This window comes from Scyliorhinus torazame, chromosome 3, assembly GCF_047496885.1.
Source record: "Scyliorhinus torazame isolate Kashiwa2021f chromosome 3, sScyTor2.1, whole genome shotgun sequence".
In the NCBI taxonomy this organism is placed as follows: Eukaryota; Metazoa; Chordata; class Chondrichthyes; order Carcharhiniformes; family Scyliorhinidae; genus Scyliorhinus; species Scyliorhinus torazame.
Window position 1 is genome coordinate 64,184,724 of NC_092709.1, and position 25,908 is coordinate 64,210,631.

General features: G+C 49.9%; 1 protein-coding gene across 1 annotated transcript in view; it reads right to left on the minus strand.

Moving 5' to 3' along the window:
• The window catches only part of LOC140408489 (scavenger receptor cysteine-rich domain-containing protein DMBT1-like), a 231,948-nt gene that overhangs the window by 46,715 nt on the left and 159,325 nt on the right, over window positions 1-25,908 (minus strand). Inside the window, exons 6-8 of the mRNA XM_072495741.1 lie at window positions 11,069-11,383; window positions 2,832-3,140; window positions 1,712-2,023 (exon numbers count right to left, since the gene is read on the minus strand). Coding sequence (XP_072351842.1) covers window positions 1,712-2,023; window positions 2,832-3,140; window positions 11,069-11,383 — 936 coding nt within the window. The remainder of the gene's footprint in view (window positions 1-1,711; window positions 2,024-2,831; window positions 3,141-11,068; window positions 11,384-25,908) is intronic.

The following is a 25,908-nucleotide window of genomic DNA, read 5'->3' on the forward strand; positions in this document are numbered from 1 at the left end:
GACCTGGGCTGGGAACTTCAATTATTCCTGAACACAAGTCAGGATCCCACACAGACTGAGGGGCTTTGGACCTGGAAAAGCAGCAATACAATATTTACATTGTGAGCAGATGCCACAACATAGAGAAAGCTCTCATGACACCAAATTCACTGGCTTTAATAGCCATTCCATTAAATCTGTTCAGAATTCTACCCTCCCATTCTATCAATCATTGCCTCCTTTCCATAATTCTAATACTCCTTCTATAAGGGCAGCACGGTAGCATTGTGGATAGCACAATTGCTTCACAGCTCCATGTCGTGTTGGGTGCTCTGCTACACAGACGAACCAACATGGTTGCAGATGGTACAACTCTGTTTTATTACTATCAATAACAACATCTGTAAACTTGTTACTGTGGTTCGTTCATTACCCTTTAACCTGTGGACCCAGCCGTAACATTATCTTGGAGAGGAACTCAGCACATGGTGAATGTCTGAGTGGCTTGCTGTGAGCTCTGTGCCCTGAGCTGTCTACTGCTGGAATGAGCGGGAACTGTGGTGTTCCCCGTTTTATAGTGTGTGTGCCCTTGCTTGTGATTGGCTGTGATGTTGCGTGTGTGTTGATTGGTCCGTTGATCTGTCCATCAGTGTGTATGTGTATTTGCACCATGATGTTTATCTGAATATTATGACACTCCAGGGGCCCAGGTTCGATTCCGGCTTGGGTCACTGTCTGTGCGGAGTCTGCACATCCTCCCCGTGTGTGCGTGGGTTTCCTCCGGGTGCTCCGGTTTCCTCCCACAGTCCAAAGATGTGCAGGTTAGGTGGATTGGCCATGATAAATTGCCCTTAGGATCCAAAATTGCCCTTAGTGCTGGGTGGGGTTACTGGGTTATGGGGATAGGGTGGAGGTGTTGACCTTGGGTAGGGTGCTCTTTCCAAGAGCCGGTGCAGACTCAATGGGCCGAATGGCCTCCTTCTGCACTGTAAATTCTATGATAATCTATAATGGTATCCAGAACACTAGACTTCCATTCCACCAATCTTTACTTTCCTTATCCCTCACGCTGGGTGGTTTAGAAAATTTTGGACGACGTATACTGCAGCTACTGTGCACTGGTAGCGGAGGGACAGAATATTTAAACTGTGAGAAGAGGTGTCAATCAAGCAGGACTTTCCGCGGATAGGGAAATAGGGAGGGAAAGAGGGCTATAGAGAGATTTGAAAACAAGGATGAAAATTGATGAACTGGCAAAGATTACAGAAATAGGAAGGTGATAAGAGTCGTGGAGGGATTTGAACATGAAGTTGAGGATTGTTGGCTGGAGAAGGTTACAGAGATAAGAAAGAGCATGGGCCATGGAGTAATTTGTACAGAACTAAGAGAATTTTCAAATTGAGGTACTTTTGAACCAGAAACCAATGTAGGTCAGTGAGTACAGGGGTGAGAGATGAAGGGAGTTTGTGGGAGGTTAGGTGGATTGGCCATGCTAAATTACACTTAGTGTCCAAAAAGGTTAGATGAGGTTACTGGATTACGAGGATAGGGTGGAGGTGTGGGCTTGGGTAGGGTGCTGTTTCCAAGGGTTGGTGCAGACTTGATGGGCCGAATGGCCTCCTTCTGCATTGTAAATTCTATGATTCTATGATTGAACACCAATTTATGTATGTATGTATATGTATCTATGTAATTTGCTTTATTATAAGTGCAGCGAAAATTGCCAGCATACCTGAGCAGATGACCCCAGCATGTTGACACTGGGAACTGCTGTTGGCACCGAGCGGGTTGGAGATACATTGGTCCAGGGAGCGTTCTGTCCCGTCACACCTCACACCACTAAGCAGGACCTCGCCGCCCCCTTGTCCATGGTAAGTCCCGGTTATTGACTCAGCCTTCCCACAGTTCAACTGCTGACAGACGATATTCCCCTCGGTGAAATCCCAGCCATCATCACAGACCATCCACCAGGTGGACTGGTAAAGGATCTCTACTCTCCCCGAGCACTTGTCGTTTCCACTGGTCAGTCTGACGGGGAAAGGTCCTGGCAAAGAAAAAACAAAATTGGATCATTCTCCTCCTGTGGTTTTAATCCTCAAAAGTTTGCCCTCAATCCATTAAGAAACAGTAAGAAGTCTTACAACACCAGGTTAAAGTCCAACAGGTTTGTTTCGATGTCACTAGCTTTCGGAGCGCTGCTCCTTCCTCAGGTGAATGAAGAGGTATGTTCCAGAAACATATATATAGACAGATTCAAAGATGCCAGACAATGCTTGGAATGCGAGCATTAGCAGGTGATTAAATCTTTACAGATCCAGAGATGGGGTAACCCCAGGTTAAAGAGGTGTGAATTGTGTCAAGCCAGGACAATTCACACCTCTTTAACTTGGGGTTACCCCATCTCTGGATCTGTAAAGATTTAATCACCTGCTAATGCTCGCATTCCAAGCATTGTCTGGCATCTTTGAATCTGTCTATATATATGTTTCTGGAACATACTTCTTCATTCACCTGAGGAAGGAGCAGCGCTCCGAAAGCTAGTGACATCGAAACAAACCTGTTGGACTTTAACCTGGTGTTGTAAGACTTCTTACTGTGCTCACCCCAGTCCAACGCCGGCATCTCCACATCATTAAGAAACAGGAAGAGCCATTCAGCACTTTGAACCTTTTACATAGGAACAGGAGGAATCTTAGCCCCTCAAGTCTGTTATGCAGATACTGTAGGAGTTGATTTAACCTCCTAATTGATCAGCTAACTCAAGTCTCCCAGAGGATGAAGCGTGGGCCTTTCCTGAACTCGTGAACTATAATGTTGTAAACGTTTCAGCATTCTGTCTCACCACTCCTGACCTGAGCAAGTAACTCCAGCATCCTGACTGTGCGTGCAATTGCTGACATTCCGCTGGTCTGATGGACATTCACTAATGGTGGCCTCTGTCCCAACACACTCCACGTCATCCAGCCAGATAGGATCTACTCCTGGGGCGAAGCTAGTATTCACAGACACGGCCACCCCACACTTGAGCTGTCTGCAGACAATCGAGGCGTCCACGATATCCCAGTTACGATTGCAAATGGTTCCCCAGGTGGAATTCTTGTAAAATTCAACTCTTCCCGAACATGTGTCAGGGCCTCCTCGCAGTCTGGGGGGAACTGGGCCTGGAAAAGGAACACATTAACACTTACATGCAGATAGCAGTCATCACACTCAATTCAATGACTCTAATAAACATTCTATAATTGTTGCCAGAACTCTATCTGCCCATTCTATTAATCATTGCATCCTGGATAGAGGACACCCACGATAAGCATTCCTACAGACTCACAAGCACACTTGGAGACACACAAGCACTCCTGCAGACACACAAACACACCTGCAGACACACAAACACACCTGCAGACACACAAACACACATGCACAAAGAAGCACATGCAGGCAAACCCTTCGACTTAGAAGCAAACCTGCAAGGACACAAGCACACATGCAGACACACAAGCACACCGTAGTTGCACAAACACACCTGCAGACACACAAACACACCTGCAGACACACAAACACACCTGCAGACACACAAGCACACCGTAGTTGCACAAACACACCTGCAGACACACAAGCACACCCGCAGACACACAAGCACACCCGCAGACACACAAGCACACCCGCAGACACACAAGCAAACCTGCAGAAGCACAAGCACACCTGCAGAAGCACAAGCACACCTGCAGACACACAAACACAACTGCAGACACACAAGCACACCCGCAGACACACAAGCACACCCGCAGACACACAAGCAAACCTGCAGATGTACAAGCACACCTGCAGAAGCACAAGCACACCTGCAGACAGAAGCACACCTGTAGACTCACAAGTAAACCTGCAAACAAAGAAGCACACCTGTGGATACGCAAGAACACCTGCAGACGAACAGGCGCACCTGCAGGTACACAAGCAAGCTTGCAAACAAAGAAGCACACCTGTAGACACATAAGCACACCTACAGAAACACAAGAACACCTGTAGACACACAAGCACACCTGAAGATACATAAACAAGTCTACAGATACACAAGCACACCTGTAGATACACAAGCGCACCTGTAGGCACACACGCAAACCTGAAGGCACAGAAGCATACCTACAGACTCACAAGCAAACCTAAGATGCACAAGCATACCTGCAGAAGCACCAGCACACCTGCAGAAGCACCAGCGCACCTGCAGAAGCACCAGCGCACCTGCAGAAGCACCAGCGCACCTGCAGAAGAAACAAGCCCACCTGCAGACAAAGCACACCTGTAGACTCACAAGTAAATCTGCAGACAAAGAAGCACACCTGTGGATACGCAAGAACACCTGCAAATGAACAGAAGCACCTGCAGATACACAAACACACCTGTAGACACACAAGCACACCTGAAGACACACAAGCAAGCCGACAGATATACAAGCATACCTGCAGGCACACACAAGCACACCTGTCGACACACACGCACACCTGCATAAACCAACATGCACAAGTTCTATTTCTAGACTCTTCTCTTCCAGAGTCTTTGACTAAGTGACACTAACATGCCATGGGCGCTTCTATTTTGCAGACTCATTTAACCCTTGTTCTGCCAAGTGTTATCGGCGAGGCGTTTGCAGAACCCCAAATTGTATCATGGAGTTCAACCAACCCTCTCCCTTTAATGGATTTGTTGCTTTTCCTAGCACACGACTTTTTCCTTGGTGTGGGATTACAATTATGGACACCTGGGTTTTTAAAACACAAAACACTTTATTCCATGAATTCAACTTAACATCTTAAATAAACATTGGCTCTCTTAACACCCCTTACTTCAAAGATAACTCAGAAAATATTGCAACAGTAAATAATTCCTTAAAATGTTCCTTCAAACTTCCAAGAGACTTAATAACTTTAAACAAATCACATCAGGTTAAAGGCTTTACAATTATGAGTTTAAATCACCCAAATGATCCAGAGATGGTCCTTTATGGCAGAGATCCAGCTCACTGAAAAACACAGACACACACCAAGCTCTTTTCCTCCAAACTGTAAAACTAAACTTCCAAAATGGCTGACCTGAGCTCAGCTCCACCCACTCTCTGACATCACTGTTTTCTTAAAGGTACATTGCTTAAACATCCATGTGTTAAAGGTACTCTCACATGACACAAGCATCTTTACCTTACATTGGCATGCAGCCAACACCACAAATCCCCCTTTGTTAGCTAAAAAAACTTTCCTCCTTTCTGTAGACAATTACAATTCAATTCGTACTTGCTATTCCTGCTTCCCCATCTCAATTCTCTGACTTGATGAATTCAGATGGGCTTGAAACTTGACAGTTCTTCCAAATCTCAGTCTGTGACATTGGGAGGAATGCCAGTACTCTGCATTTCTAGTATTTTGTGAGCACCATTTGATTCATGTTTTGCACTCCTTCGAGTTGTGTTTCTTTGTCAACAACTTGCCTGTTTGTGGCGGGATTTCCCCATCCCCCTCCGGCATATTTTACATCACTGGAGACAACCAGTCATTGGCCGGTGGCAGGATCATCAGGATCCTGCCGATATCTATGGGGTTTTGCATGCTCCGCACTATCACTGCTGGAGAACACAGTGTGGGGGATCATTATCGTTGGGACCAGAAATTCTTGCTGGCAAAAGAGCCGCAGTATTTTGGCCTGAAAGTTTGTCCCATTCCTTCCACAGGGAAGGTACACTCAGTTCATTCCTCGAGTGGACTCAAATTTTCCTTTTCCATGATGTCTGTCAGGTTCTTGCTGGATGTACACGTTTTACCAATTGAACTTTAATTTCAATTTGTCTCAAAACTTCAGCCAAACATTTGTTTGCTGTTGCATTTTGCCAAGTCGTTTTGCTAGTTTATGAATCTTGTCATTTAACTCAATGGTTTTCAGCATATCTGAGACATCCAGTGCCTTGGTTTTCAGTGTCAAATTTACAGTTCCTGATCTTATTTCTGTCTGTTCTTTATCTGTAACAGAAAGTTGTCCTTCACTTTAGTTTCCCCATTGGCAAGTTTAGTCTCCAGTGAAGTTTTAACTTGTTTCAGTTCTGTAATTGTGCTGCTCATGGTTTCATTATCTGCTTTAGTTTGGAAAGAACAAAGAAAAGTGCAGCACAGGATGTGCCGATTCTGATGCCCTAACTAAATAAAAAACTTACCCGGTCCATATACCTCTTTTCCTCCCTATTCATGTAACCACCCAGATGCCTCTTAAATGTTGGTAATGTGCCTGCTTCCACCAAATCCTCTGACAGCGGGTTCCAGGCACCCACCACTCTCTGCATGAAAAACATACCCCGCACATCTCCCTTAAACTTTCCCCTCTTACCTGTGCCTCCTTGTAATTGACACTTCCAACCCTTGGAAAAAGCCTCTGACTATCCACCCTGTCAATGCCTCTCATGCTACTTTTTAAGAAACATTTTATTAAGGCATTTATGGTTTTATAACAATAAAAGATACAAATACAAATGTAAACATAGTTCAGTGCGTAACACATCCCTCCATTTTCCACTGTTCCCATCTAATCTAGACAAAAAAAAATTGCCCAACTCCCCCCTACCCTCCGCTTATTGAATTGAATCTGCTGCCAGTTTAGTTTTCTCCGAAGAAGTCGATGAATGGCTGCCACCTCCGGACGAACCCTAACGTTGATCCTCTCAGGGCGAACTTAATTTTCTCAAGTCTAAGAAACCCAGACATGTCACTAACCCATACCCCTGATTTCGAGTCCCTCCACACTGGCAATATCTGTCTCCGGGCTACCAAGGAGGCAAAGGCCAAAACGTCAGCCTCTCTCGGCCCCTGGACTCCCGGGTCTTCCGACAGTCCAAAAATCGCCACCTCTGGACTCGGCGCCACCCTCGTTTTTAGTACCGTGGACATGACATCCACAAATCCCTGCCAGTATCCCCAAAGCTTCGGGCATGCCCAAAACCTGTGGACATGGTTTGCAGGCCCACCAGCACACCTCACACACTTGTCCTCCACCCCAAAAAACCTGCTGTTCCAGGCTGCCATGTATGCCCAGTGAACAACCTTGAATTGTATCAGGTTGTGCCTGACACATGATGAGGATGCGTTGACTCTCACAGTCCCACCTCTACCTCCTTACCCAGCTCATCTTCCCATTTACGTTTTACATCACCTATCTGGGTTTCCTCCAACTCTATAAGTTCTTTACAGATTTCCGAAATCTTCCCCTCCCCCACCCCCGTTCTAGAAACTACCTTGTCCTGTAATCCCTAGGCGGTAGAAGCGGAAAGGGCGAAACCTGCCTTCTTGCAAAATCCCTTACCTGTAAATATCGAAACTCATTCCCTCCCGGCAATTCAAACTCCCCCAGTCTCCTCTCCTGCCCCCTCGCCTAGATCACAAAAACCTCACTTTTACCCATACTCAATTTGTACCCCGAGAACCGGCCAAATTCTCCTAACATCCGCATAATCTCCCCATCCCACATAACGGGTCAGAAATATATAGGAGTAGGTAGTCTGCATATAACGAGACCCTGTGTTCCACCCCTCACCCCCGGACTAGCGCCTTCCAGTGCTTTGCCGCTCTCAGCGCCATCGCCAATGGCTCTAGAGCCAAGGAAAACAATAGTGGGGAGAGGGGACATCCTTGCCTTATCCCCTGGTGCAGTCTAAAGTAGTCTGAACTCACCCGGTTCGTCCGTACACTCACCACCGGTGCCTGGGACAGCAACCGAACCCAGTCAATAAAGCCCTGCCCAAACCGTCCCCAGGACCTCCCACAAATAATTACATTCCACCCGGTTGAAGGCCTTCTCCGCATCCATAGTGACCACTACCTCCGCCTCCCTCCCCTCTGAGGGCATCATGATCATATTCAGGAGCATTCTAATGTTGGCCGTTAGCTGCCTGCTTTTAACAAACCCTGTCTGGTCTTACCCTATCACCCCCAGAACACAGTCCTCTATCCTTGAGGCCAAAATTTTGACCAGCAATTTGGCATAGACATACAGTAGGGAGATTGGTCTGTATGACCCACATTGCTCTGGGTCCTTCTCCCGCTTCAGGATCAATGAGATCGAAGCCTGTGACATTGTTGGGGGAAGAACACGACCCCCCCCTCCCTTGCCTCTTTAATGCCCTCAGCAGCAGTGGGCCCAGCATCCCAGAAAACGTAGCTGTCCGGTCCCGGGCCTTGCCCGAATGCATGGCCTCCAATCCCTCTACTGCTTCTACAATCCCGATCGGAGGTCCCAACCCCTCCACCAACCCTTCCTCCACCTTCGGAAACTCCAACCCTCCCAAAAACTGCCTCATCCCCTCCACCCCAGCTGGGGGTTCCGACTCATACAGCCGACTATAAAACTACTTGAACACCCCATTCACCCCCGCTGGGTCCAAGACCGTGTTCCCCCTCTATCTTTCATTCTTCCTATCTCCCTGGCCGTCTCCCTTTTCCTTTGTTGGTGTGCTAGCACCCGACTGGCCTTCTCCCCATTCTCATATACTGCTCCCCCCTCACCTTCCTCAACTGCCCCACCGCCTTCCCCGTGGATAACAAACCAAACTCCACCTGCAGCTTCTGCCGCTCCATTAACAGCCTCCGGGGCTTCAGAATACCTTCTGTCCACCTGGAATATCTCCCGAACCAGCGTATCCATCTCTGCCCACTCCACCTTCTTCCTATAAGCCCGTATCAAGATTAGCTCCCGCTAACCACTGCCTTCAGCGCTTTCCATACCGTTGCTGCCGAAACTTCCCCCATATCATTTATTTCCAAATAGTTCTGGATGGCCTCCCTCACCCGCCCGCACATCCCCCAGCTGCTAACAGTCCTACATTAAATCCCCATTGCGGGCACTGACCCCCCCCCTCCTTGCTCACCCATAATCCACCCAGTGTGGGGCATAACACGACATGACAATCGGCGAGTACTCAGCATCCACCAACCCCGCCAGTAAAGCCCTGTTCAAAATGAAAAAATGAATCCGGGAGTACACTTTGCGTACATGGGAGAAAAAAGAAAACTCCTTCAGTCTTGGCCGTCCAAACCTCCAAGGGTCTAACCCCCCCCCCCCAATCTGTTCCAGAAACCCCTTGAGCTCCTCCGCCACGGCTGGCACCCTCCCTGTCCTTGAACTCGACCGATCCAACCTCAGATCAATTACCATATTAACCTATGCAAAACCAGATCCGGAATCGTCCCTAACACCCGCCTCATAAACTCCGCACGTCCCAGTCTGGTACATAAATATTCATTAATACCACCGGCATCCCCTCCAGCTTCCCACTCACCATGATAAGCCTACCCCCCGAGTCCGCCACTATATTCCTTACCTCAAATGGCACCCGTTTATTGGTCAAGATCGCAACCCCCCTAGTTTTAGAGTCTAGTCCCGAATGAAATACCTGCCCAACCCACCCCTTCCTCAGCCTAGTCTGATCGACTACTCTCAGGTGTGTCTCTTGTAACATTGCCACGTCCGCCTTCAACCTCTTCAAATGTGCAAACACGCCAGCCCTCTTGAACGGCCCATTCAGCCCTCTCGCATTCCATGTGATCAGCCTGGGGGGTGGAGGGGGGGGCACCCCCCTCCCCCCTCCCCCATCTCAAGGCCTGGCCCACCTCAAGATCTGTTCCTTATCCAGGAACCGGTGCATTCGTACCCCCATCGCCCTCGACGGCTCATTCATCCATGGCTTCCTCGCGGCTCTGTGCGCTATGTTCACTTTCAAGGGTCGAGTAAACGCACCTTCACCCAGCAGCTTCTCAAACATACGCGCCACGTATGCCACTGCGTCTGATCCCTCGATGCCCTCCGGGAGGCCAACGATCCTCAAATTCTGCCTGCGCGACCTCTTCTCCAGATCCTCCACCTTCTTCTGTAACTTTTTCTGGTGGTCCCTCATCAGATCCATCTCCGCCGCCATCGCAGTTAGCTGGTCCTTGTGCTCAGCCACCGTTTCTTCCACCTTCTGGATCGCCAGTCCCTGGGCTTCCAATCTTTGATCCACCGGGTCAATCCCCGTCTTAATCGGGTCCAGATACCCGTGCCTTTGCTTGACGAAGCTCTCCTGAAGGAATTTCACCAGCTGCTCCGTTGACCACTGGGCCGGGAATGCGAGTCCCTGAGCCTCTGCCATGCTTTCCTGTGCTGCAGACTCCACTCCCTTCTTTGCCCAACAATCTCTCCTTTGCAGACCACATCTGGTCCACAACTCCATAAACTAGTGGGGAATTCTTCTCCTCTACCTCACCAGTCTCCAATTTTACCTATCAAATCCCCCATAAAGCGGGGGAGAAGGTCCCAAGGTCCACCACAAGCGGGAGCTACCAAATAAGCCTCCTCTCATGCTATTTTTAAATGCTGCCCCGATCGCTCGACCCCTCCCTCAGAATCCCGAACGCAGCCTCCAAAGCCTGCCCCCTCCCCCACTCTGCCCCAACTTACTTCTTAGAGGGTCCTCGAGCCCCTACTCACTCCACCTCATAAGAACAGGGCACCCACTCGCCCGATCCCTTGAATGGGCAACCTGGCACTACCAACCGTGCACCCTGTAAGTGCCCCTGCCAGCCTGGCAGTGACACCCGGCGCCCTGGCAGTGCACAAGTGACAGCACCAAAGTGCTAGGCTGGCAGTGCCAAGGTGCCCAGGTGCCGGTACCACCCTGCCCAGAGCCCGACCACCCGGGGGCGTCCAATGGCTTGGGAGAAGTCTCCCACCCTCCCAGGTGCGGTTACATCTGGTCCACGTTTCCGGGCCTTCGGAAAATCGGGTGTCGACATATTTAAATGAGCCTAATGGGTCACTTAAATATGTGAATCACCCAGCGAGGGCGAGATCCAGATCACCTCTCTCTGGAGTCTCTTCTAGCCTCGGAGGAATTTCTCTCTCTTGGGGTCTTTTCTAGCCTTCAGTGTAATTTCTGTTTTGTGTGTATACAAGGTTCTGCACCACAATGGACAAAGTCAACCAACACTGCACATGCCTGGAGTTGTTCCCTCATCCAATACTATGTGACTGTGAGATCTCCAGCCTGACAGTACCAATTATCAATGGGTTAGGACACAGTTACCTGAACATTGAACTCCAGCATCCTCGCTATGCCGACAGTTAGTCTCGCTCCAGGGTGCCGCCACGCATTGATCGAGTCTTGGCTCACTCCCGTCACAGAGTACTTCATCTAACCAGATTGGGCCGCTGCCCTGCCCAAAGGATGCTCCAGTGGTAGCCTGGATTGCCGTCCCACAATTGAGCTGCCGACACACCACTTGTGCATCATGTCGATCCCAGTAATCGCTGCAAACCGTCCCCCAAACAAAATTGTGAAAAATTGCCACTCTTCCACCACAGATATCATCTCCATCTTCCAGTCTCACCAATCCTGTCCCTGGAACAGAACAAACACAAAGAGCTCATCATCGTCCAATTCTAGCCATCTCCTATGTCATATGTGGCTTAGTGCCAGCACTCTTGGCTTTGGAGGTTCAGGCTTCAGGAGGTTACAGCTTCAAGTCCAGTGGTTCCCAAACAGTGGGTCGTGACACAGGGTGGAGTCACAGGATAAGCAATTGAGGCAGCAAGCTCTCAGGCAGCAATGGAAACTGTTGAGGGGAGACTGCCAGGAAAGCGCTGGTACCAACTCCGAGGCCCCATGATATGCGCAGCCATTTTTCTTTTTGTTCTGACTCTGGTATACTGTGAGTGAAGGGGAGGGGTTGAACTCTACACGGGCAGCATCAGTGCTTGCCATGAGCACACCTAGTTATTTTTCTCTAATCCTTGGTTCGCTGGGAGGGAGGGAGAGTGCCTTCAAGAGACTTCACAAATGGTAGGGCCACATCAAACAATGGGAATCCAGATTGGAAGATCATTGAGCGGGGGAGGAAGTCATGCTGCAATTGGGGGGTTGGATTGAGGGTGAGGCAGGAAGTAGCCCCTATGCCGAAAGTTTCAGAACCCCTCATTGGCATTGTGTTTCTCTAATCTGGAACTGAACGGAACATATTGATAATTATAAGTGTTACGATCCCATTCGGAACTGGTAACATTTAAAGAAGCAATCTGAACATGCAGCAATTAACCAACAGTACTACACTATATGTGTTCATGTTTTTAAACAAAAACAAACTTTATTATATATCAAAAATATTTAAACAAAGTAAACATATTTACTACTACAATTTATCAAGACTTATGTTATAAACTCAGTTTATCCTTCTGTAAGGTTTCTCTCACTTTACAAATCCTTGAAGGTTCATTCACTTTTCCTTAAGATCAACCAAAAGGTATGCTACAGCCCTCCCTAATTTACTTTAATTCTCCTTAGTATTTCCACAAACACTTCATTGTAAAATTCAGCATGGTAGCACAGTGGTTAGCACCGTTGCTTCACTGCTCCAGGGTCGCAGTTCAATTCCTGGCTTGGGTCATTGTCTGTGCGGAGTCTGCACGTTCTCCCCGTGACTGCGTGGGTTTCCTACGGGTGTTCCGGTTTCCTCCCACAGTCCAAAGATGTGCAGGTTAGGTGGATTGGCCATGATAAATTTCCCTTAGTGTCCAAAAAGGTTAGGTAGGGTTAAGGGGATAGGGCGGAGGTGTGGGTTTGGGTAGAGTGCTCTTTCCAAGGGTCGGTGCAGACTCGATAGGCCGAATGGCCTCCTTCTGCACTGTAAATTCTATGATTCTATGGGATGTTCGTCCATTACCCAGAAGAAAAAAATAGTAAAATGGGGAAATAAGATTACTTCTATGAAATGGAACACCAATAAAATGGTGAAATAGGAAAACTGGTCCAAACAGTTTTTCCCTCTGGGTAGCTTTTTGGCTCCACAATCCTCCACCTTTTTCATTACCAGCCTCACGACTGAGATATCTCAGGTCCTTCTTCGGATTTCTGGCAGATGTACAACTGTCTTCCCACAACTTTCTAAGCTAATTCTGTTGGCTGCTTTCTGCCACAATGCTCTGTGAGGACCACTGTAAATTTCTTCCAATATATACAAACACACAAAATAGGAGCAGAAGTAGATCATTCAGCCCCTAGGCTCCATCATTCAATAAGATCATGGTTGATCCATTCATTTTTCAAATTCCAAATTCCTATCTCCCTGCAATAACCTTGATTTTTTTGCAGAACAAGAAACTACCTCTGCCTGAAAAATATTCAGCGAGCCCACTTCCCAGTGAGGCAGAGTCCCAAAGTCGCCCAAACCCAGAGAAAAAAATTATTCTAATTTCTGTCATAAAAGGACGACTCCTAATTTTAAAACAGTACCCCTAGTTCTGGACTCGCCCACAAGTGGAAACATCCTTTCAGTTTCCACCTTGTCAATACCGTTCAGGATCATGGACGTCATTCTCCGACCCCCCAGCGGGTCGGAGAATGGCCATTGGCCACCGTGAATACCGCCCCCGCCGGTTGCTGAAGTCTCCGGTACCGGAGATTGGGGGGGGGGGCGGGAATCGGGCCGCGCCGGTTGGCGGGCCCCCCCGCTCGATTCTCCGGCCCGGATGGACCGAAGTCCCGCCAATAAATTGCCTGTCCCGCCGGCGTAAATTAGAGTACCTATTTACCGGCGGGACGAGGCGGTGTGGGTGGGCTCCGGGGTCCTGGGGGGGGCGCGGGGCGATCTGACCCCGGGGGGTGCCCCCACGGTGGCCTGGCCCGCGATCGGGGCCCACCGATCCGCGGGCGGGCCTGTGCCGTGGGGGCACTCTTTCCCTTCCGCCTCCGCAACGGCCTCCACCATGGCGGAGGCGGAAGAGACTCTCCCCACTGCACATGCGCGGGAAACTGTCAGCGGCCGCTGACGCTCCCGCGCATGCGCCGCCCCGACATGTCATTTCCGCGCCAGCTGGCGGGGCAACAAAGGCCGTTTCCGCCAGCTGGCGGGGCGGAAATCCCTCCGGCGCCGGCCTAGCCCCTCAATGTTGGGGCTTGGCCCCCAAAGGTGCGGACCCAAGTAAAAGACTTGGGTCCCGCGCATGTGCAGTTCGGCCGGCGCCAACTAGCGCATGCGCAGTGGCGCCAGTGCCAACTGACGCATGCGCGGTGACCTCGCGGAGCGCTCCGGCCCCTCACCAACATGGCGCCGGGGTTCTGGGGCCGGTCGCGCAAGGAAGTAGGGGGGGAGAGGCATGTCCGCCGATCGGTGAGCCCCGATCGCTGGCCTGACCCCATCGGAGGCCCCCCCCCGGGAACGGAGCCCCCTTCCACCCCGCCCCCCCACTGGCCGCCCCCTAAGCCTTCTCGACAAGTACCGCCGACAGCGACCAGGAGTGGACGGCGCCGGTGGGACTAGGCCGTTTACGCGCGGCCACTTGGCCCATTGGGGACGGAGAATCGCCGCTCGCCGCGATTCTCCGAGCGGCCCAGCATGATTCGCGCGGCGCTGGTTTCGGGGGGGGGGGGAGAAACGTGTGCGGGGGTCGGGGCGGTGTGGCGCGATTCACGCGGTGCCCCGGTGATTCTCCCCCCCGGGGGGGAGAATCCCGCCCTTAGTCTCCATTTCGGGGATCGCGCCCATTATTCAAGATGCTGTCTCATTAATGTCCTGCATAACTGAAACATAAAAGTTAAGGGGGTTTAAATCCAGCTGACTGGTTTCTCTTTGCAGGAATTGACAGGTGATGTTTCCTCTGCCTGAGCCAGCAGGTGTTTGTCACAGGTGAGTTTTAAAGCAGTTATTTCTTCACTTCCTCTGTCTGGCTTGCTCTCTAGCTTCCAGACAGCGATCTCTCTTATGGGGTACTTCCAGGCAGGGGTTTTTCTTATGGGAGGTCTCAGGTGCAGGTCCCTCTAATTAGGGAGCTTCCGGTGGGGGTCTCCCGAAGTAGGAATCTCCATAATTGGGGGTTCTCTAATCAGGGAGTCTTTCTAATTGGGGGGACCAAGTCTTGCATTGTGGGGGAGGGAAGGGATGCTCTCAAATGTACTTCAGGGGCAACTCCTTAAAAGAGTTGCCCCCTTGGCCCACTGCAAGGTTCACTGCATCAGAAAAATGTTTGTCAAGACCTGCACCAATTCTCATCTATGTGATTCCCAGGCCAGGGAAGACCGAAGAATCACACGGGATCAGAGAATATGGTGCCCAGCTGGTTAATAGGATGCAAATGGGTCATAATGATCCATTTGCATTCTCCACGGGTGCTGGGAGCAAACCTCAATCCCGAAGTCAGCGGGGGACCTGAGCATCTGTTTTCTGCCCGCCATTGGATTCCCCGCTGCATCGGGAACTCCGCTACCAGTGGCGGAGAATCCAACTCCTGATCTCCTGAACCAAAGTTATCTCGAACTATTGCACCTATGCCATTTTTGATTATCGGCGCTCCCCCCCCCCCAAGCTTCCTATTCTGGAATGGCTATCAGATTATTTATTTACTTCACTATGCACTTTCAACTCATTTACTTTGTTATGAGTGTTATGTGCGTTCAGATATAGATCCATTTGTCTTTTTGTCATCTCATATCATCTAGAACTGATTCTTGGTGCATTTCTCTCTGTCACTTCCTGCCATTCTCTGCTCCTCATTTCCCATGTTACTATTTTTCTCTCTACTGTCTTGACTCTACTCTTTGATACAACACATCTTTCCCCATTCGATCCCTTGCCCCCATTATTTAATTAAAAACCCGCTCTAATTCCCTTGTTATTATTCCAGCATAGTTCAGGTGTAGTCCGTCCCAATGGAATAGCCCCCGCTTTCCCCTGGTGCCAGTGCTCCCCAAATCCACTTTTCTAACACCACTCTTTGAGCCAAGTTTTCATCACTTTAATTTTAAGTACCGTATGCCAATTTTCACATGGCTCAGGTAATAATCCAGAGATGATAAACTTTGAGGTTCTGCTTTTAAATTTGATGCCTAGCCCCTCGTAATGTCTATGCAGAACCTCTTTCCCAGCTCTACCCAGCTTATTGGTATTTACATGGACCAGGGTCATCCCCCTCCCAGTGCAAATTCCTCTCTAGCCTGTCACAAATCCTGGCACCGGGCAAGCATCACATTTATCTGGACTCCTGCTCTTTGCTGCAGAGAACAGTGTCAATCTCCCTCACTATACCGTCCCCTACTGCAAGTACATCCCTTTTTGTTGTCCCCGCTTGAACGGCTTTCTGTATCATAGTGCCATGATCAGTTTGCTCATCCACCTTGCAGCTCCCGCTCTCGAAGGCTGACACACCAACCTTCTGGGTTCCCTTACCTGCCTCAGTCCATCACACCCTTATGTCCCTGGCCACCGACCAAATGAGAAAACCCTATCAGAAATGGTGTGACTTTCATCTGCTCCAAAACATCCAAGTAACTTTGCCCCTCCCTGATGTGTCACTCTGTCTTCAGCTTAGCCTCCAGAACAATGACTCTAAGCTGACATTTCCTTGAGCCACAAACAGTTGCTGCAGACGTGTCTTCCTGGACTCCACTGACATCCAGGAACTCCCACAATCTTGACACCTCACCTGTCCTGCCATCCTTAATGTGTTTTAAATAATCACTTATATTATTTGCTTTATTATGTATTTTATTAACTTCGCCACCAATTTGTGTACTGTTTTAAATCTTTGGGTTGGAATAAATTACCCACTTATCAGATATTCACCAAACAGTAAGCTCCTTTCCAGGTAGTAGAGTAGCAACTAAGTCCTACAAGTGAGAGATAGAGAGAGGAGACAAGCACCTCCTTCCCCTTTTCATCGAACTGCCCTACCGACCAAACTCCAAGTGTGCATTCAGTTTCCTCAGTTGCACTTTGGAGCAAATTTTTCAACTGGCTTTCCCTGACAAACTCAATTGAAATGCCTGCTTCTGTCAGCAAACACACTCACACCCACAGATAAATTAAACAAAAGAACCTTCAAACCAAGGTTCTACTTTAAATCACTATCTCAAAAGCAATGCGACACACACTGCCTGATCACAGGTAGAAATGCTAATGAACTACTTTTTAATTCCAAAGTTTTTCTTGATTCAGGGAAAACTAATGGATAAATTATACTGCTAACAAAAGCAGGACAATGCTTCCAAGACTTACCAGCATCATTACAAAGATAAAGCCAAGATCCCTGCTGTTTATGGTATTACCTTTCTAGATGCTGATGGCCCCAACCTTTTTCAAGTGTAACCTTTTAAGTGTACTACATTCCAAGCTTGCAGTTACTTCAGGCGTTTCATTTTCAATCAGAATTTCCCTAATTTTCCACAATTAAAACTTTAATTCCTAAAACTAAAAGTTATATTCTGAAACAGAGAAACCATGAACTTGTTTTTTGCAAGAACAGCAACTTGCATTTAACACCATAGACAATTTTTTTATGCAGAGCTTTATCTCCAGAACGAGCCGTCTGACTCTATTACAAATTAAAAACAAGAAAGTAAGAAATTGATGGGAAATGTTCAGAATGGAGTTCAGTTACAAGTGGCGTACCACAAGGATCTGTTCTGGGGCCGTTGCTGTTTGTCATTTTTATAAATGACCTAGAGGAGGGCGCAGAAGGGTGGGTGAGTAAATTTGCAGACGACACTAAAGTCGGTGGTGTTGTCGACAGTGCGGAAGGATGTTGCAGGTTACAGAGGGACATAGATAAGCTGCAGAGCTGGGCTGAGAGGTGGCAAATGGAGTTTAATGTAGAGAAGTGTGAGGTGATTCACTTTGGAAGGAATAACAGGAATGCGGAATATTTGGCTAATGGTAACATTCTTGGAAGTGTGGATGAGCAGAGGGGTCTAGGTGTCCATGTACATAGATCCCTGAAAGTTGCCACCCAGGTTGATAGGGTTGTGAAGAAGGCCTATGGTGTGTTGGCCTTTATTGGTAGAGGGATTGAGTTCCGGAGTCATGAGGTCATGTTGCAGCTGTACAAAACTCTGGTACGGCCGCATTTGGAGTATTGCGTACAGTTCTGGTCACCTCATTATAGGAAGGACGTGGAAGCTTTGGAACGGGTGCAGAGGAGATTTACCAGGATGTTGCCTGGTATGGAGGGAAAATCTTATGAGGAAAGGCTGATGGACTTGAGGTTGTTTTCGTTAGAGAGAAGAAGGTTAAGAGGAGACTTAATAGAGGCATACAAAATGATCAGAGGGTTAGATAGGGTGGACAGTGAGAGCCTTCTCCCGCGGATGGAAATGGCTAGCACGAGGGGACATAGCCTTAAACTGAGGGGTAATAGATATAGGACAGAGGTCAGAGGTAGGTTCTTTACGCAAAGAGTGGTGAGGCCGTGGAATGCCCTACCTGCAACAGTAGTGAACTCGCCAACATTGAGGGCATTTAAAAGTTTATTGGATAAGCATATGGATGATAATGGCATAGTGTAGGTTAGATGGCTTTTGTTTTTTGACTTCCCATGTCGGTGCAACATCGTGGGCCGAAGGGCCTGTACTGCGCTGTATCGTTCTATGTTCTATGCTCAAAAACACCTTGAGGGTTTCCTTGAGAATAGGTTCATGAGCATTTTAACCACATCAGAAGAAATACCAAAATGCCTAATTTGCGTCCAATGTCTAACTAGACGAAAGTAACAAGCCAAATAAGATTAAACAGCACTTGGAGAGCATTCACAAGGAATATGTCAGGAAACCACAATCATTGTCCAACTTTGAGAAGAGGAGCTTTTGCAGCAACAAGGTCAGCTAAAGAGGACCATTACTATGTCCGAACATGCTCAAAGAGCATTGTTTGAAGTGATTGCAAGGGCAAAGAAGCCTCACATGATTGCAGAAACATTGATTTTACCTGCAATCATCGTTGGCTTATGTGCACTACATATGGCAGAATAGTATACATTCTGTTTTGTCTCTTGATTCCTGACCACAAAACAACAAAGGGAATATTCAATGTGTTAGAGGGGAAAAATATGCACTGGGATCGAATGGTTAAATTTTGATGATGTACCATCTATTGTGGTCCCAGGCCACAAGTCAGGCTTGCATGCCTTGGTAAAGAGAATTTCTCCATCTGCTGTTTGAACTTACTGCATGATTCACAAGGAACAATTAGCAACTGAAGAACTGAGCACAGGGCCGGTACAGTATTGGAATAGCTCACATTAATTGTGAATTACAATTAAACCTCACCCAATTTGTGCACATCTGCTTGCAAACCTGTGTGCAGGCATGGGGTCTGCTCATGATGTGTTGTGATTTCACACTGAGGTTCACTAGCTGTCGAGACAAAAAGGTACTGCAAAGGCACTTTGAGTGGTGTAATGATGCACTTTCAGAGACTTCATTAATGAACAAAAAGAGATTTATATAGTGATGTTCAAGAGCATTTTTGCAGCTAGTTCAAAAAATACCTCTGCCTCGGTGTTATAACCTGCCTGCTTACCATTGGCTGGGGACTAATGACAATCCCACAATCCTGTGGGAGTATGAGCTTCCCCAATGAGGGGGCGGAGAAATCATTAGCAGTGTCCCTGTATAAATAAAGCTGGCCAGTTTGGAACTAGCAGGAAGGAGTAAGCAGCAAGCGAGGTGGCCGCCGCTGATGAATTTAGTGGGGGCAGCCCCGTCCACGATAGTTCCTGCTCCTGCTCCTGCTCCTGCTCCTGCTCCTGCTCCTGCTCCTGCTCCTGCTCCTGCTCCTGCTCCTGCTCCTGCTCCTGCTCCTGCTCCTGCTCCTGCTGCTGCTGCTGGCGAATTTAGTGGGGCAGCATTTTAACCCAGCACTGTCCACGATAGTCCAACGTTACCGGTTTAATACTGCTGAGAGGACCCCAGGAGAACCCCTTGCTGATTTTCTATCCAGGCTATGCAGGATTGCGGAGTACTGTGACTATGGTGAGACCTTGTCAGAAATGTTACATGATCATTTGGTTTGTGGTATTAACAATGCGACAACCAGAGAAAGTTGTTAGCTCAGCCAACATTGACTTTTCAACAGGCCATTCAAATAGTATTGTCCCGGGAGAGCGCAGAACGAGGAGTGCAGGAGATACAGGGAATGGAAGTGCACGCCTTGGGGCGCAACCCCTTCTGTCCGAAAATGTGCCCCCCGCACTCCTGCGGTACCTTGGGCGAGACGACGTCCGGATCGACGCCAGTGGCTGTCGGACATTCCTACCCGAAGGGAGCCGTCTCCAGAACCAATGGATGAGGAGCCATGTCCGTGTCAGACTTGTAGGCGCCGACCTCGTCGCGGACGCCGGTCCTGGGGGCGCCAGAGGCGCCGTCGTTCTGACTGAAACTGGGACCAGCCCAGGGACCGTACCTACCATGTGGATGAACCTGCGGCGACTACTCCTGAGGACGTGGAGACGGAGGATGACTGCGTGCAGCTGCATTGTGTGGCAGCTCCCTGTGTGGCCCCCATTAAGGTGACAGTATGGGTCAATGGTCACCCGCTCGAGATGGAGTTGGACATTGGCGTAGCGGTCTCCGTGATCGCCCAGAGAACATTCAACCGCATCAAGTAGGGTATACAGACCCTTACATTAACCGACACACAGGCCAGGTTGGCCACCTACACGGGTGAACCATTGGACATCGCAGGAACTACGATGACCCCTGTTGTTTATGAACGCCAGGATGGGCGTTTCCCACTTATCATGGTGCGCGGCCATGGGCCCAGCCTGTTGGGTCGGGACTGGTTGCACCATTTGCGCTTGCAGTGGCAGCACATCTTCCAAACAGTTTCTGGAGGGTTGACTGAGGTGCTAGGACGATACCCAGATGTATTCCAGCCTGGTTTGGGGAAAATAAAAGCCCGTATCCAAGTCGAACCAGGAGCCACGCCTAGCTATTTCCGGGCACGCCCGGTGCCTTACGCCTTGCTCGAGAAGGTAGAAGGGGAGCTCACTCGTTTGGAAACTTTGGGTATTATCAGGCCTGTCCGTTTCGCTGACTGGGCAGTGAATATGGCTTCCCGACTCGACCGATATCCAATGCCTCGCATAGAGGATCTCTACGCAAAGCTTGCAGGTGGACACTCGTTCGCAATATTAGATATGAGTCACACCTACCTACAGTTGGAGCTGGACCCTGTCTCCCGACCAAATGTAACGATTAATACACACCGGGACCTATATGAATATTCATGTTTTCCCTTTGGAGTATCCTCTGCCTGCGCTATTTTTCAACGCGTTATGGAGGACATTTTGAGAGGTTTACCGTGTGTCGCTGTCTACTTAGATGACGTTTTGATCACAGGGACGTCGGAGCAGGAACATTTGGAAAATCTGGAGGCTGTCCTTCGACGCTTTTCGGAGGATGGAGTCCGATTACGTCGCACAAAGTGCGTATTTCAGGCGAAGGAAGTAATCTACCTGGGTTATCGGGTGGACCGTGAAGGTTTGCACCCCGTCGCAGAGAAGGTGCGCGCGATTCAACAGTCCCCCGCCCCGACTGACACTTCGCATCTTCGTTCTTTTCTCGGCCTCGTAAACTATTACGGGATGTTCCTCCCCAATCTGGCAACTACGCTGGCCCCGTTGCATCTTCTGCTAAAGAAAAATCACACCTGGGTTTGGAAACCGCTTTCCGGCGGATAAAACAACAATTGTCGTCGTTTGGATTACTAACCCACTATGATCCTGGAAAGCCTTTGCTCGTCACATGTGATGCATCCCCGTATGGTATTGGGGCTGTCCTGTCCCACAAGAGGGAGAACGGGGCCAAGAGGGCGATAGCTTTCGCCTCCCGCACATTGACTGCAGCGGAAAAAAAGTACACGCAGATCGAGAAGGAGGGCCTGCCAGTGGTCTTTGCAGTGAAACGTTTCCACCAGTACGTGTATGGCCTCCACTTCTGCTGGGACTTTTCAGAGTGGATAAGCCAATACCGCCCATTGCTTCCGCACGGATCCAGCGCTGGGCTTTGTTGCTCGCTGCTTACGAGTATTCTCTGGAGCGCAAGCCAGGGACGCAGATAGCAAATGCCTTTATCGACCGGCCCCATGTCGACCCCCACGACTGGTGAGGTGGTTGTAACCCTAAATTTTATGGACACCTTGGCTGTCACAGCATCACCGATCCGTGAGTGGACCCAGACGGAGCCAGTCCTGTCAAAGGTTCGACACATAGTCCTGTATGGTGGGCAGCATAGACAGCTCCCAGGTGAGTTGCGGGCATTTTCCTACAAGCTGTCAGAATTCAGCGTGGCAGACGGCATCCTCTTGTGGGGGACGCGTGTGATTGTCCCGGACAAAGGACAGGAGCTAATACGAAGAGACTTGCACAATAGGCATCCAGGTGTGACCAAACTGAAAATGTTGGCCCGGAGTTATGTTTGGTGGCCAGGCCTCGACGCTGACATTGAGCAGGTGGCCCAAAACTGCTCCATTTGTCAGGAGCATCAGAAGCTTCTGCCGGCCGCACCCCTACATCACTGGGAATGGCCAGGGCGGCCTTGGGCACGCTTGCATGCGGATTTCGCCAGCCCTTTTTAAGGATCCATGTTCCTCTTATTAATCGACGCCCAGTCTAAATGGCTAGAGGTGCATAAGATGCTAGGCACAACGTCCTGCGCAACAATTGAGAATGAGCAGATGGGTTTGTCTTTTAGTATACATGGCCTCCCCGAGGTGCTGGTCACGGATAACGACACTCCATTCACGAGTGAGGAGTTTGCGAGGTTCATGAAGATGAACGGCATACGCCATATCCGCACTGCCCCTTACCATCCGGCTTCAAATGGGTTGGCGGAGCGCGCAGTGCAGATATTCAAACGAGGCCTAAAAAAGCAGTCTTCCGGGTCAATGGACACGAGACTGGCTAGCTTTTTGTTTTCATATAGAACCATCCCCCATGCGGTGACTGGGGATGCTCCCGCAAAACTCCTAATGGGCCGGAGACTTCGCACCCGCCTTAGTATGGTTTTCCCGGACATTGGCGCAAAAGTACGCCGCCCACCAGAACGGCAGGGACAGGGGGCGAAATTCTCCCCAAACGGTGCGATGTCCGCCGACTGGCGCCCAAAACGGCGCCAATCAGACGGGCATCGCGCCGCCCCAAAGGTGCGGAATGCTCCGCATCTTTGGGGGCCGAGCCCCAACATTGAGGGGCTCGGCCGGCGACGGTGGGATTTCCGCCCCGCCAGCTGGCGGAAACGGCCTTTGTTGCCCCGCCAGCTGGCGCGGAAATGACATGTCGGGGCGGCGCATGCGCGGGAGCGTCAGCAGGCGCTGACAGTTTCCCGCGCATGCGCAGTGGGGAGAGTCTATTCTGCCTCCGCCATGGTGGAGACCGTTGCGGAGGCGGAGGGGAAAGAGTGCCCCCACGGCACAGGCCCGCCCGCTGATTGGTGGGCCCCGATCGCAGCCCAGGCCTCCGTGGGGGCACACCCCGGGGTCAGATCGCTCCGCGTCCCCCCCACCACCCCAGGACCCCGGAGCCCGCCCACGCCGCCTCGTCCCGCCGGTAAATAGCTACTCTAATTTACGCCGGCGGGACAGGCAATTTATCGGCAGGACTTTGGCCCATCCGGGCCGGAGAATCGAGCGGGGGGGCCCGCCAACCGGCGCAGCCCGATTCACGGCGGCCAACGGCCATTCTCCGACCCGCTGGGGGGGTCGGAGAATGCGCCCCTGGTTTTTCTCGGCATCGGCCAATTCGGCAGTTTGCACCCGGTGACCCAGTGTTCGTTCGAAATTTTGCTGGGGGTGCCCAGTGGGTCCCTGGCGTAATCTTTCGCCAAATGGCCCCTATATCTTACCAGGTGCAAGCCCAGGGTCGTCTCCAGCGCAAACATGTAGACCACGTTCGGTCCAGAAGGCTATCCCTTCCAAAGATTCCCCGCCCCCAGAGATCACTTCTACAGCCGCAGAGACCAGAGACAATGGAAAGTAGTCTTCACAATCTTCCTCTGGTGCCTCACTCAAAGACTGCGCAGGTTGTTACAGAACCGCGTAGAGATAGAGACGCCGAGATGACAGAGGCAGCAGACTCTGACTCCAAGATGGAGACACAGGACGTATCAGAGGGGGAATCCTCGGGCCCACGGGCCGTGGTGTACAACCGTTACGCCGTTCATCACGGAAGCGCCGGTCTCCGTTTCATTACACGCTGCCCGATCCAGCGCCTCGTGCAAATGGTGTCCGGCCTGCAGCAAAACGAGTCCTTCGCCAGGGTCCTCGGTGGATTCCTTGGACTTCGGGGGGGAGGGATGTTATAACCTGCCTGCTTACCATTGGCTGGGGACTAATGACAATCCCACAATCCTGTGGGAGTATGAGCTTCCCCAATGAGGGGGGCAGAAAAATCATTAGCAGTCTCCCTGTATAAATAAAGCTGGCCAGTTTGGAACTAGCAGGAAGGAGTAAGCAGCAAGTTGTGTATATATAAATGTTATTTCTTGTATCCTTGAAACTCGTGCTGGATTCTTCGTGGTCCTCACAACTAGGAGAACCCCTCCCCTTTGGGAAATTCCCCAATCTTGAGACCTGATTGATCACTCAGGCCAGGTGACCTTTACTCTGTGTTGCTCTTCAAGGAACAATCACCACATCCCTTCTCCTTTTGGACAATCTTCAATAACTAATTTATTTAGCCCTAAATTCTAACTTAAAGTTATATGCATGAGTTGGACGATCATAAATCGAGTCTTTCAGCGGCTTCACGACCCTTGTCGAACAGTGTAATCTGTTGTCTGGGGTGCTTTCCCAGGATTGCGTTGACAGCAATAACAGCACAGGCAGTACATCACTATTTTTTGCCAAGGCGATATTGGTTACGTTAATAACAGGTCGATCAGGTACTTTGGTGTTTACAAATTCAGAAACATTTCTTGATGGCAGCACTGACTGCTGGAGTGTCTCTCTACTCAAGTGGGTCATGTGTTTACAAACGATCAGTCCCTCCATGTCCCCTTGGTGTGAAAGAGGTCCAATCTGAAAGACAATGGACAGGATTCTCCATTGGCTGACGCCGAAATCGGCAAATGCGATTGGGCGGAGAATCGGTTCCAACAGCAAAATCGTGGGGGGGGGGGGGGGGGGGCTTATTTGACGCCAAATCGCAATTCTCTGTTGCGTCGACAGCGGCGCCAATGCGTTCCAGAACACACATACAGTAAACGCGTTTGCATATCATTAGCGGGACTGACCCGGTATTCTCCAGGGCCACCACGATTCTCCGCCTCCGATGGGCTGAATTCCCGACGGCGGGGTTCACTTGTGCTCATAAAAACCTTGAAACCGGCGCCGTGGCTGATGAGGGAGAGGGGGTACGAAAGTGTCCAACATCGCCATAGTTTGCTGACAGTTGTGCCGCTGGTCAGCTGGAGTAGCGGGGGGAGGGTGGGCTGTGGGGTCGGGGTGGACGGGGCATGGAACAACATTGCTGATACCTGCAAGGCAGGTATGCAGCTGGTCACGCCACTGACTGCCCACTGTGAGCTTAGGGCCACATATCATTTGGATGTCCCACAGGGCACCCTTAGGTGTCCTCTGTCCCCAGCTGACCCATCAGCAGGATGGGCATGCACCAGCGCAACCAGTGCCATCTTGTTGGCTGGAATGAGTATGTGTGGAGATTGTAATGTGTATTATGCGGCTGCAGCTCGTCAGCCTCCCAAATGCCAATCATGAATCTGGTGAAGCTGGCACCATTTTTCATTGGAATCGATTGTGTTCCATGTGGCGCTGGTGCTGGCCCTTTAACAGTAACGGTCCAGGTGCAGGACCAGTTTTGCTATCATGGAACTCCATAGTCTCAGGAATGGAAAATTCTGCCGAATAATCTTGGCGATCCAACTTGATTCACTATTGCAGTTTCGCCCATATACAGCTTCACTTACCATAACTGATCTTGCTAAGTCAACATCTCATTTGCAGTTCTGCTAGTGGAACTCCCAGTGTTGCATGTGGAGTGGTACGATAACTAAGGTGAAATCGTGGGACTTTGGTTTCCAAGGTTCCTCCTGAAACTTCTACAGATGTGCAATAGAGAGCATCCTATCCGGCTGCATCACAGCCT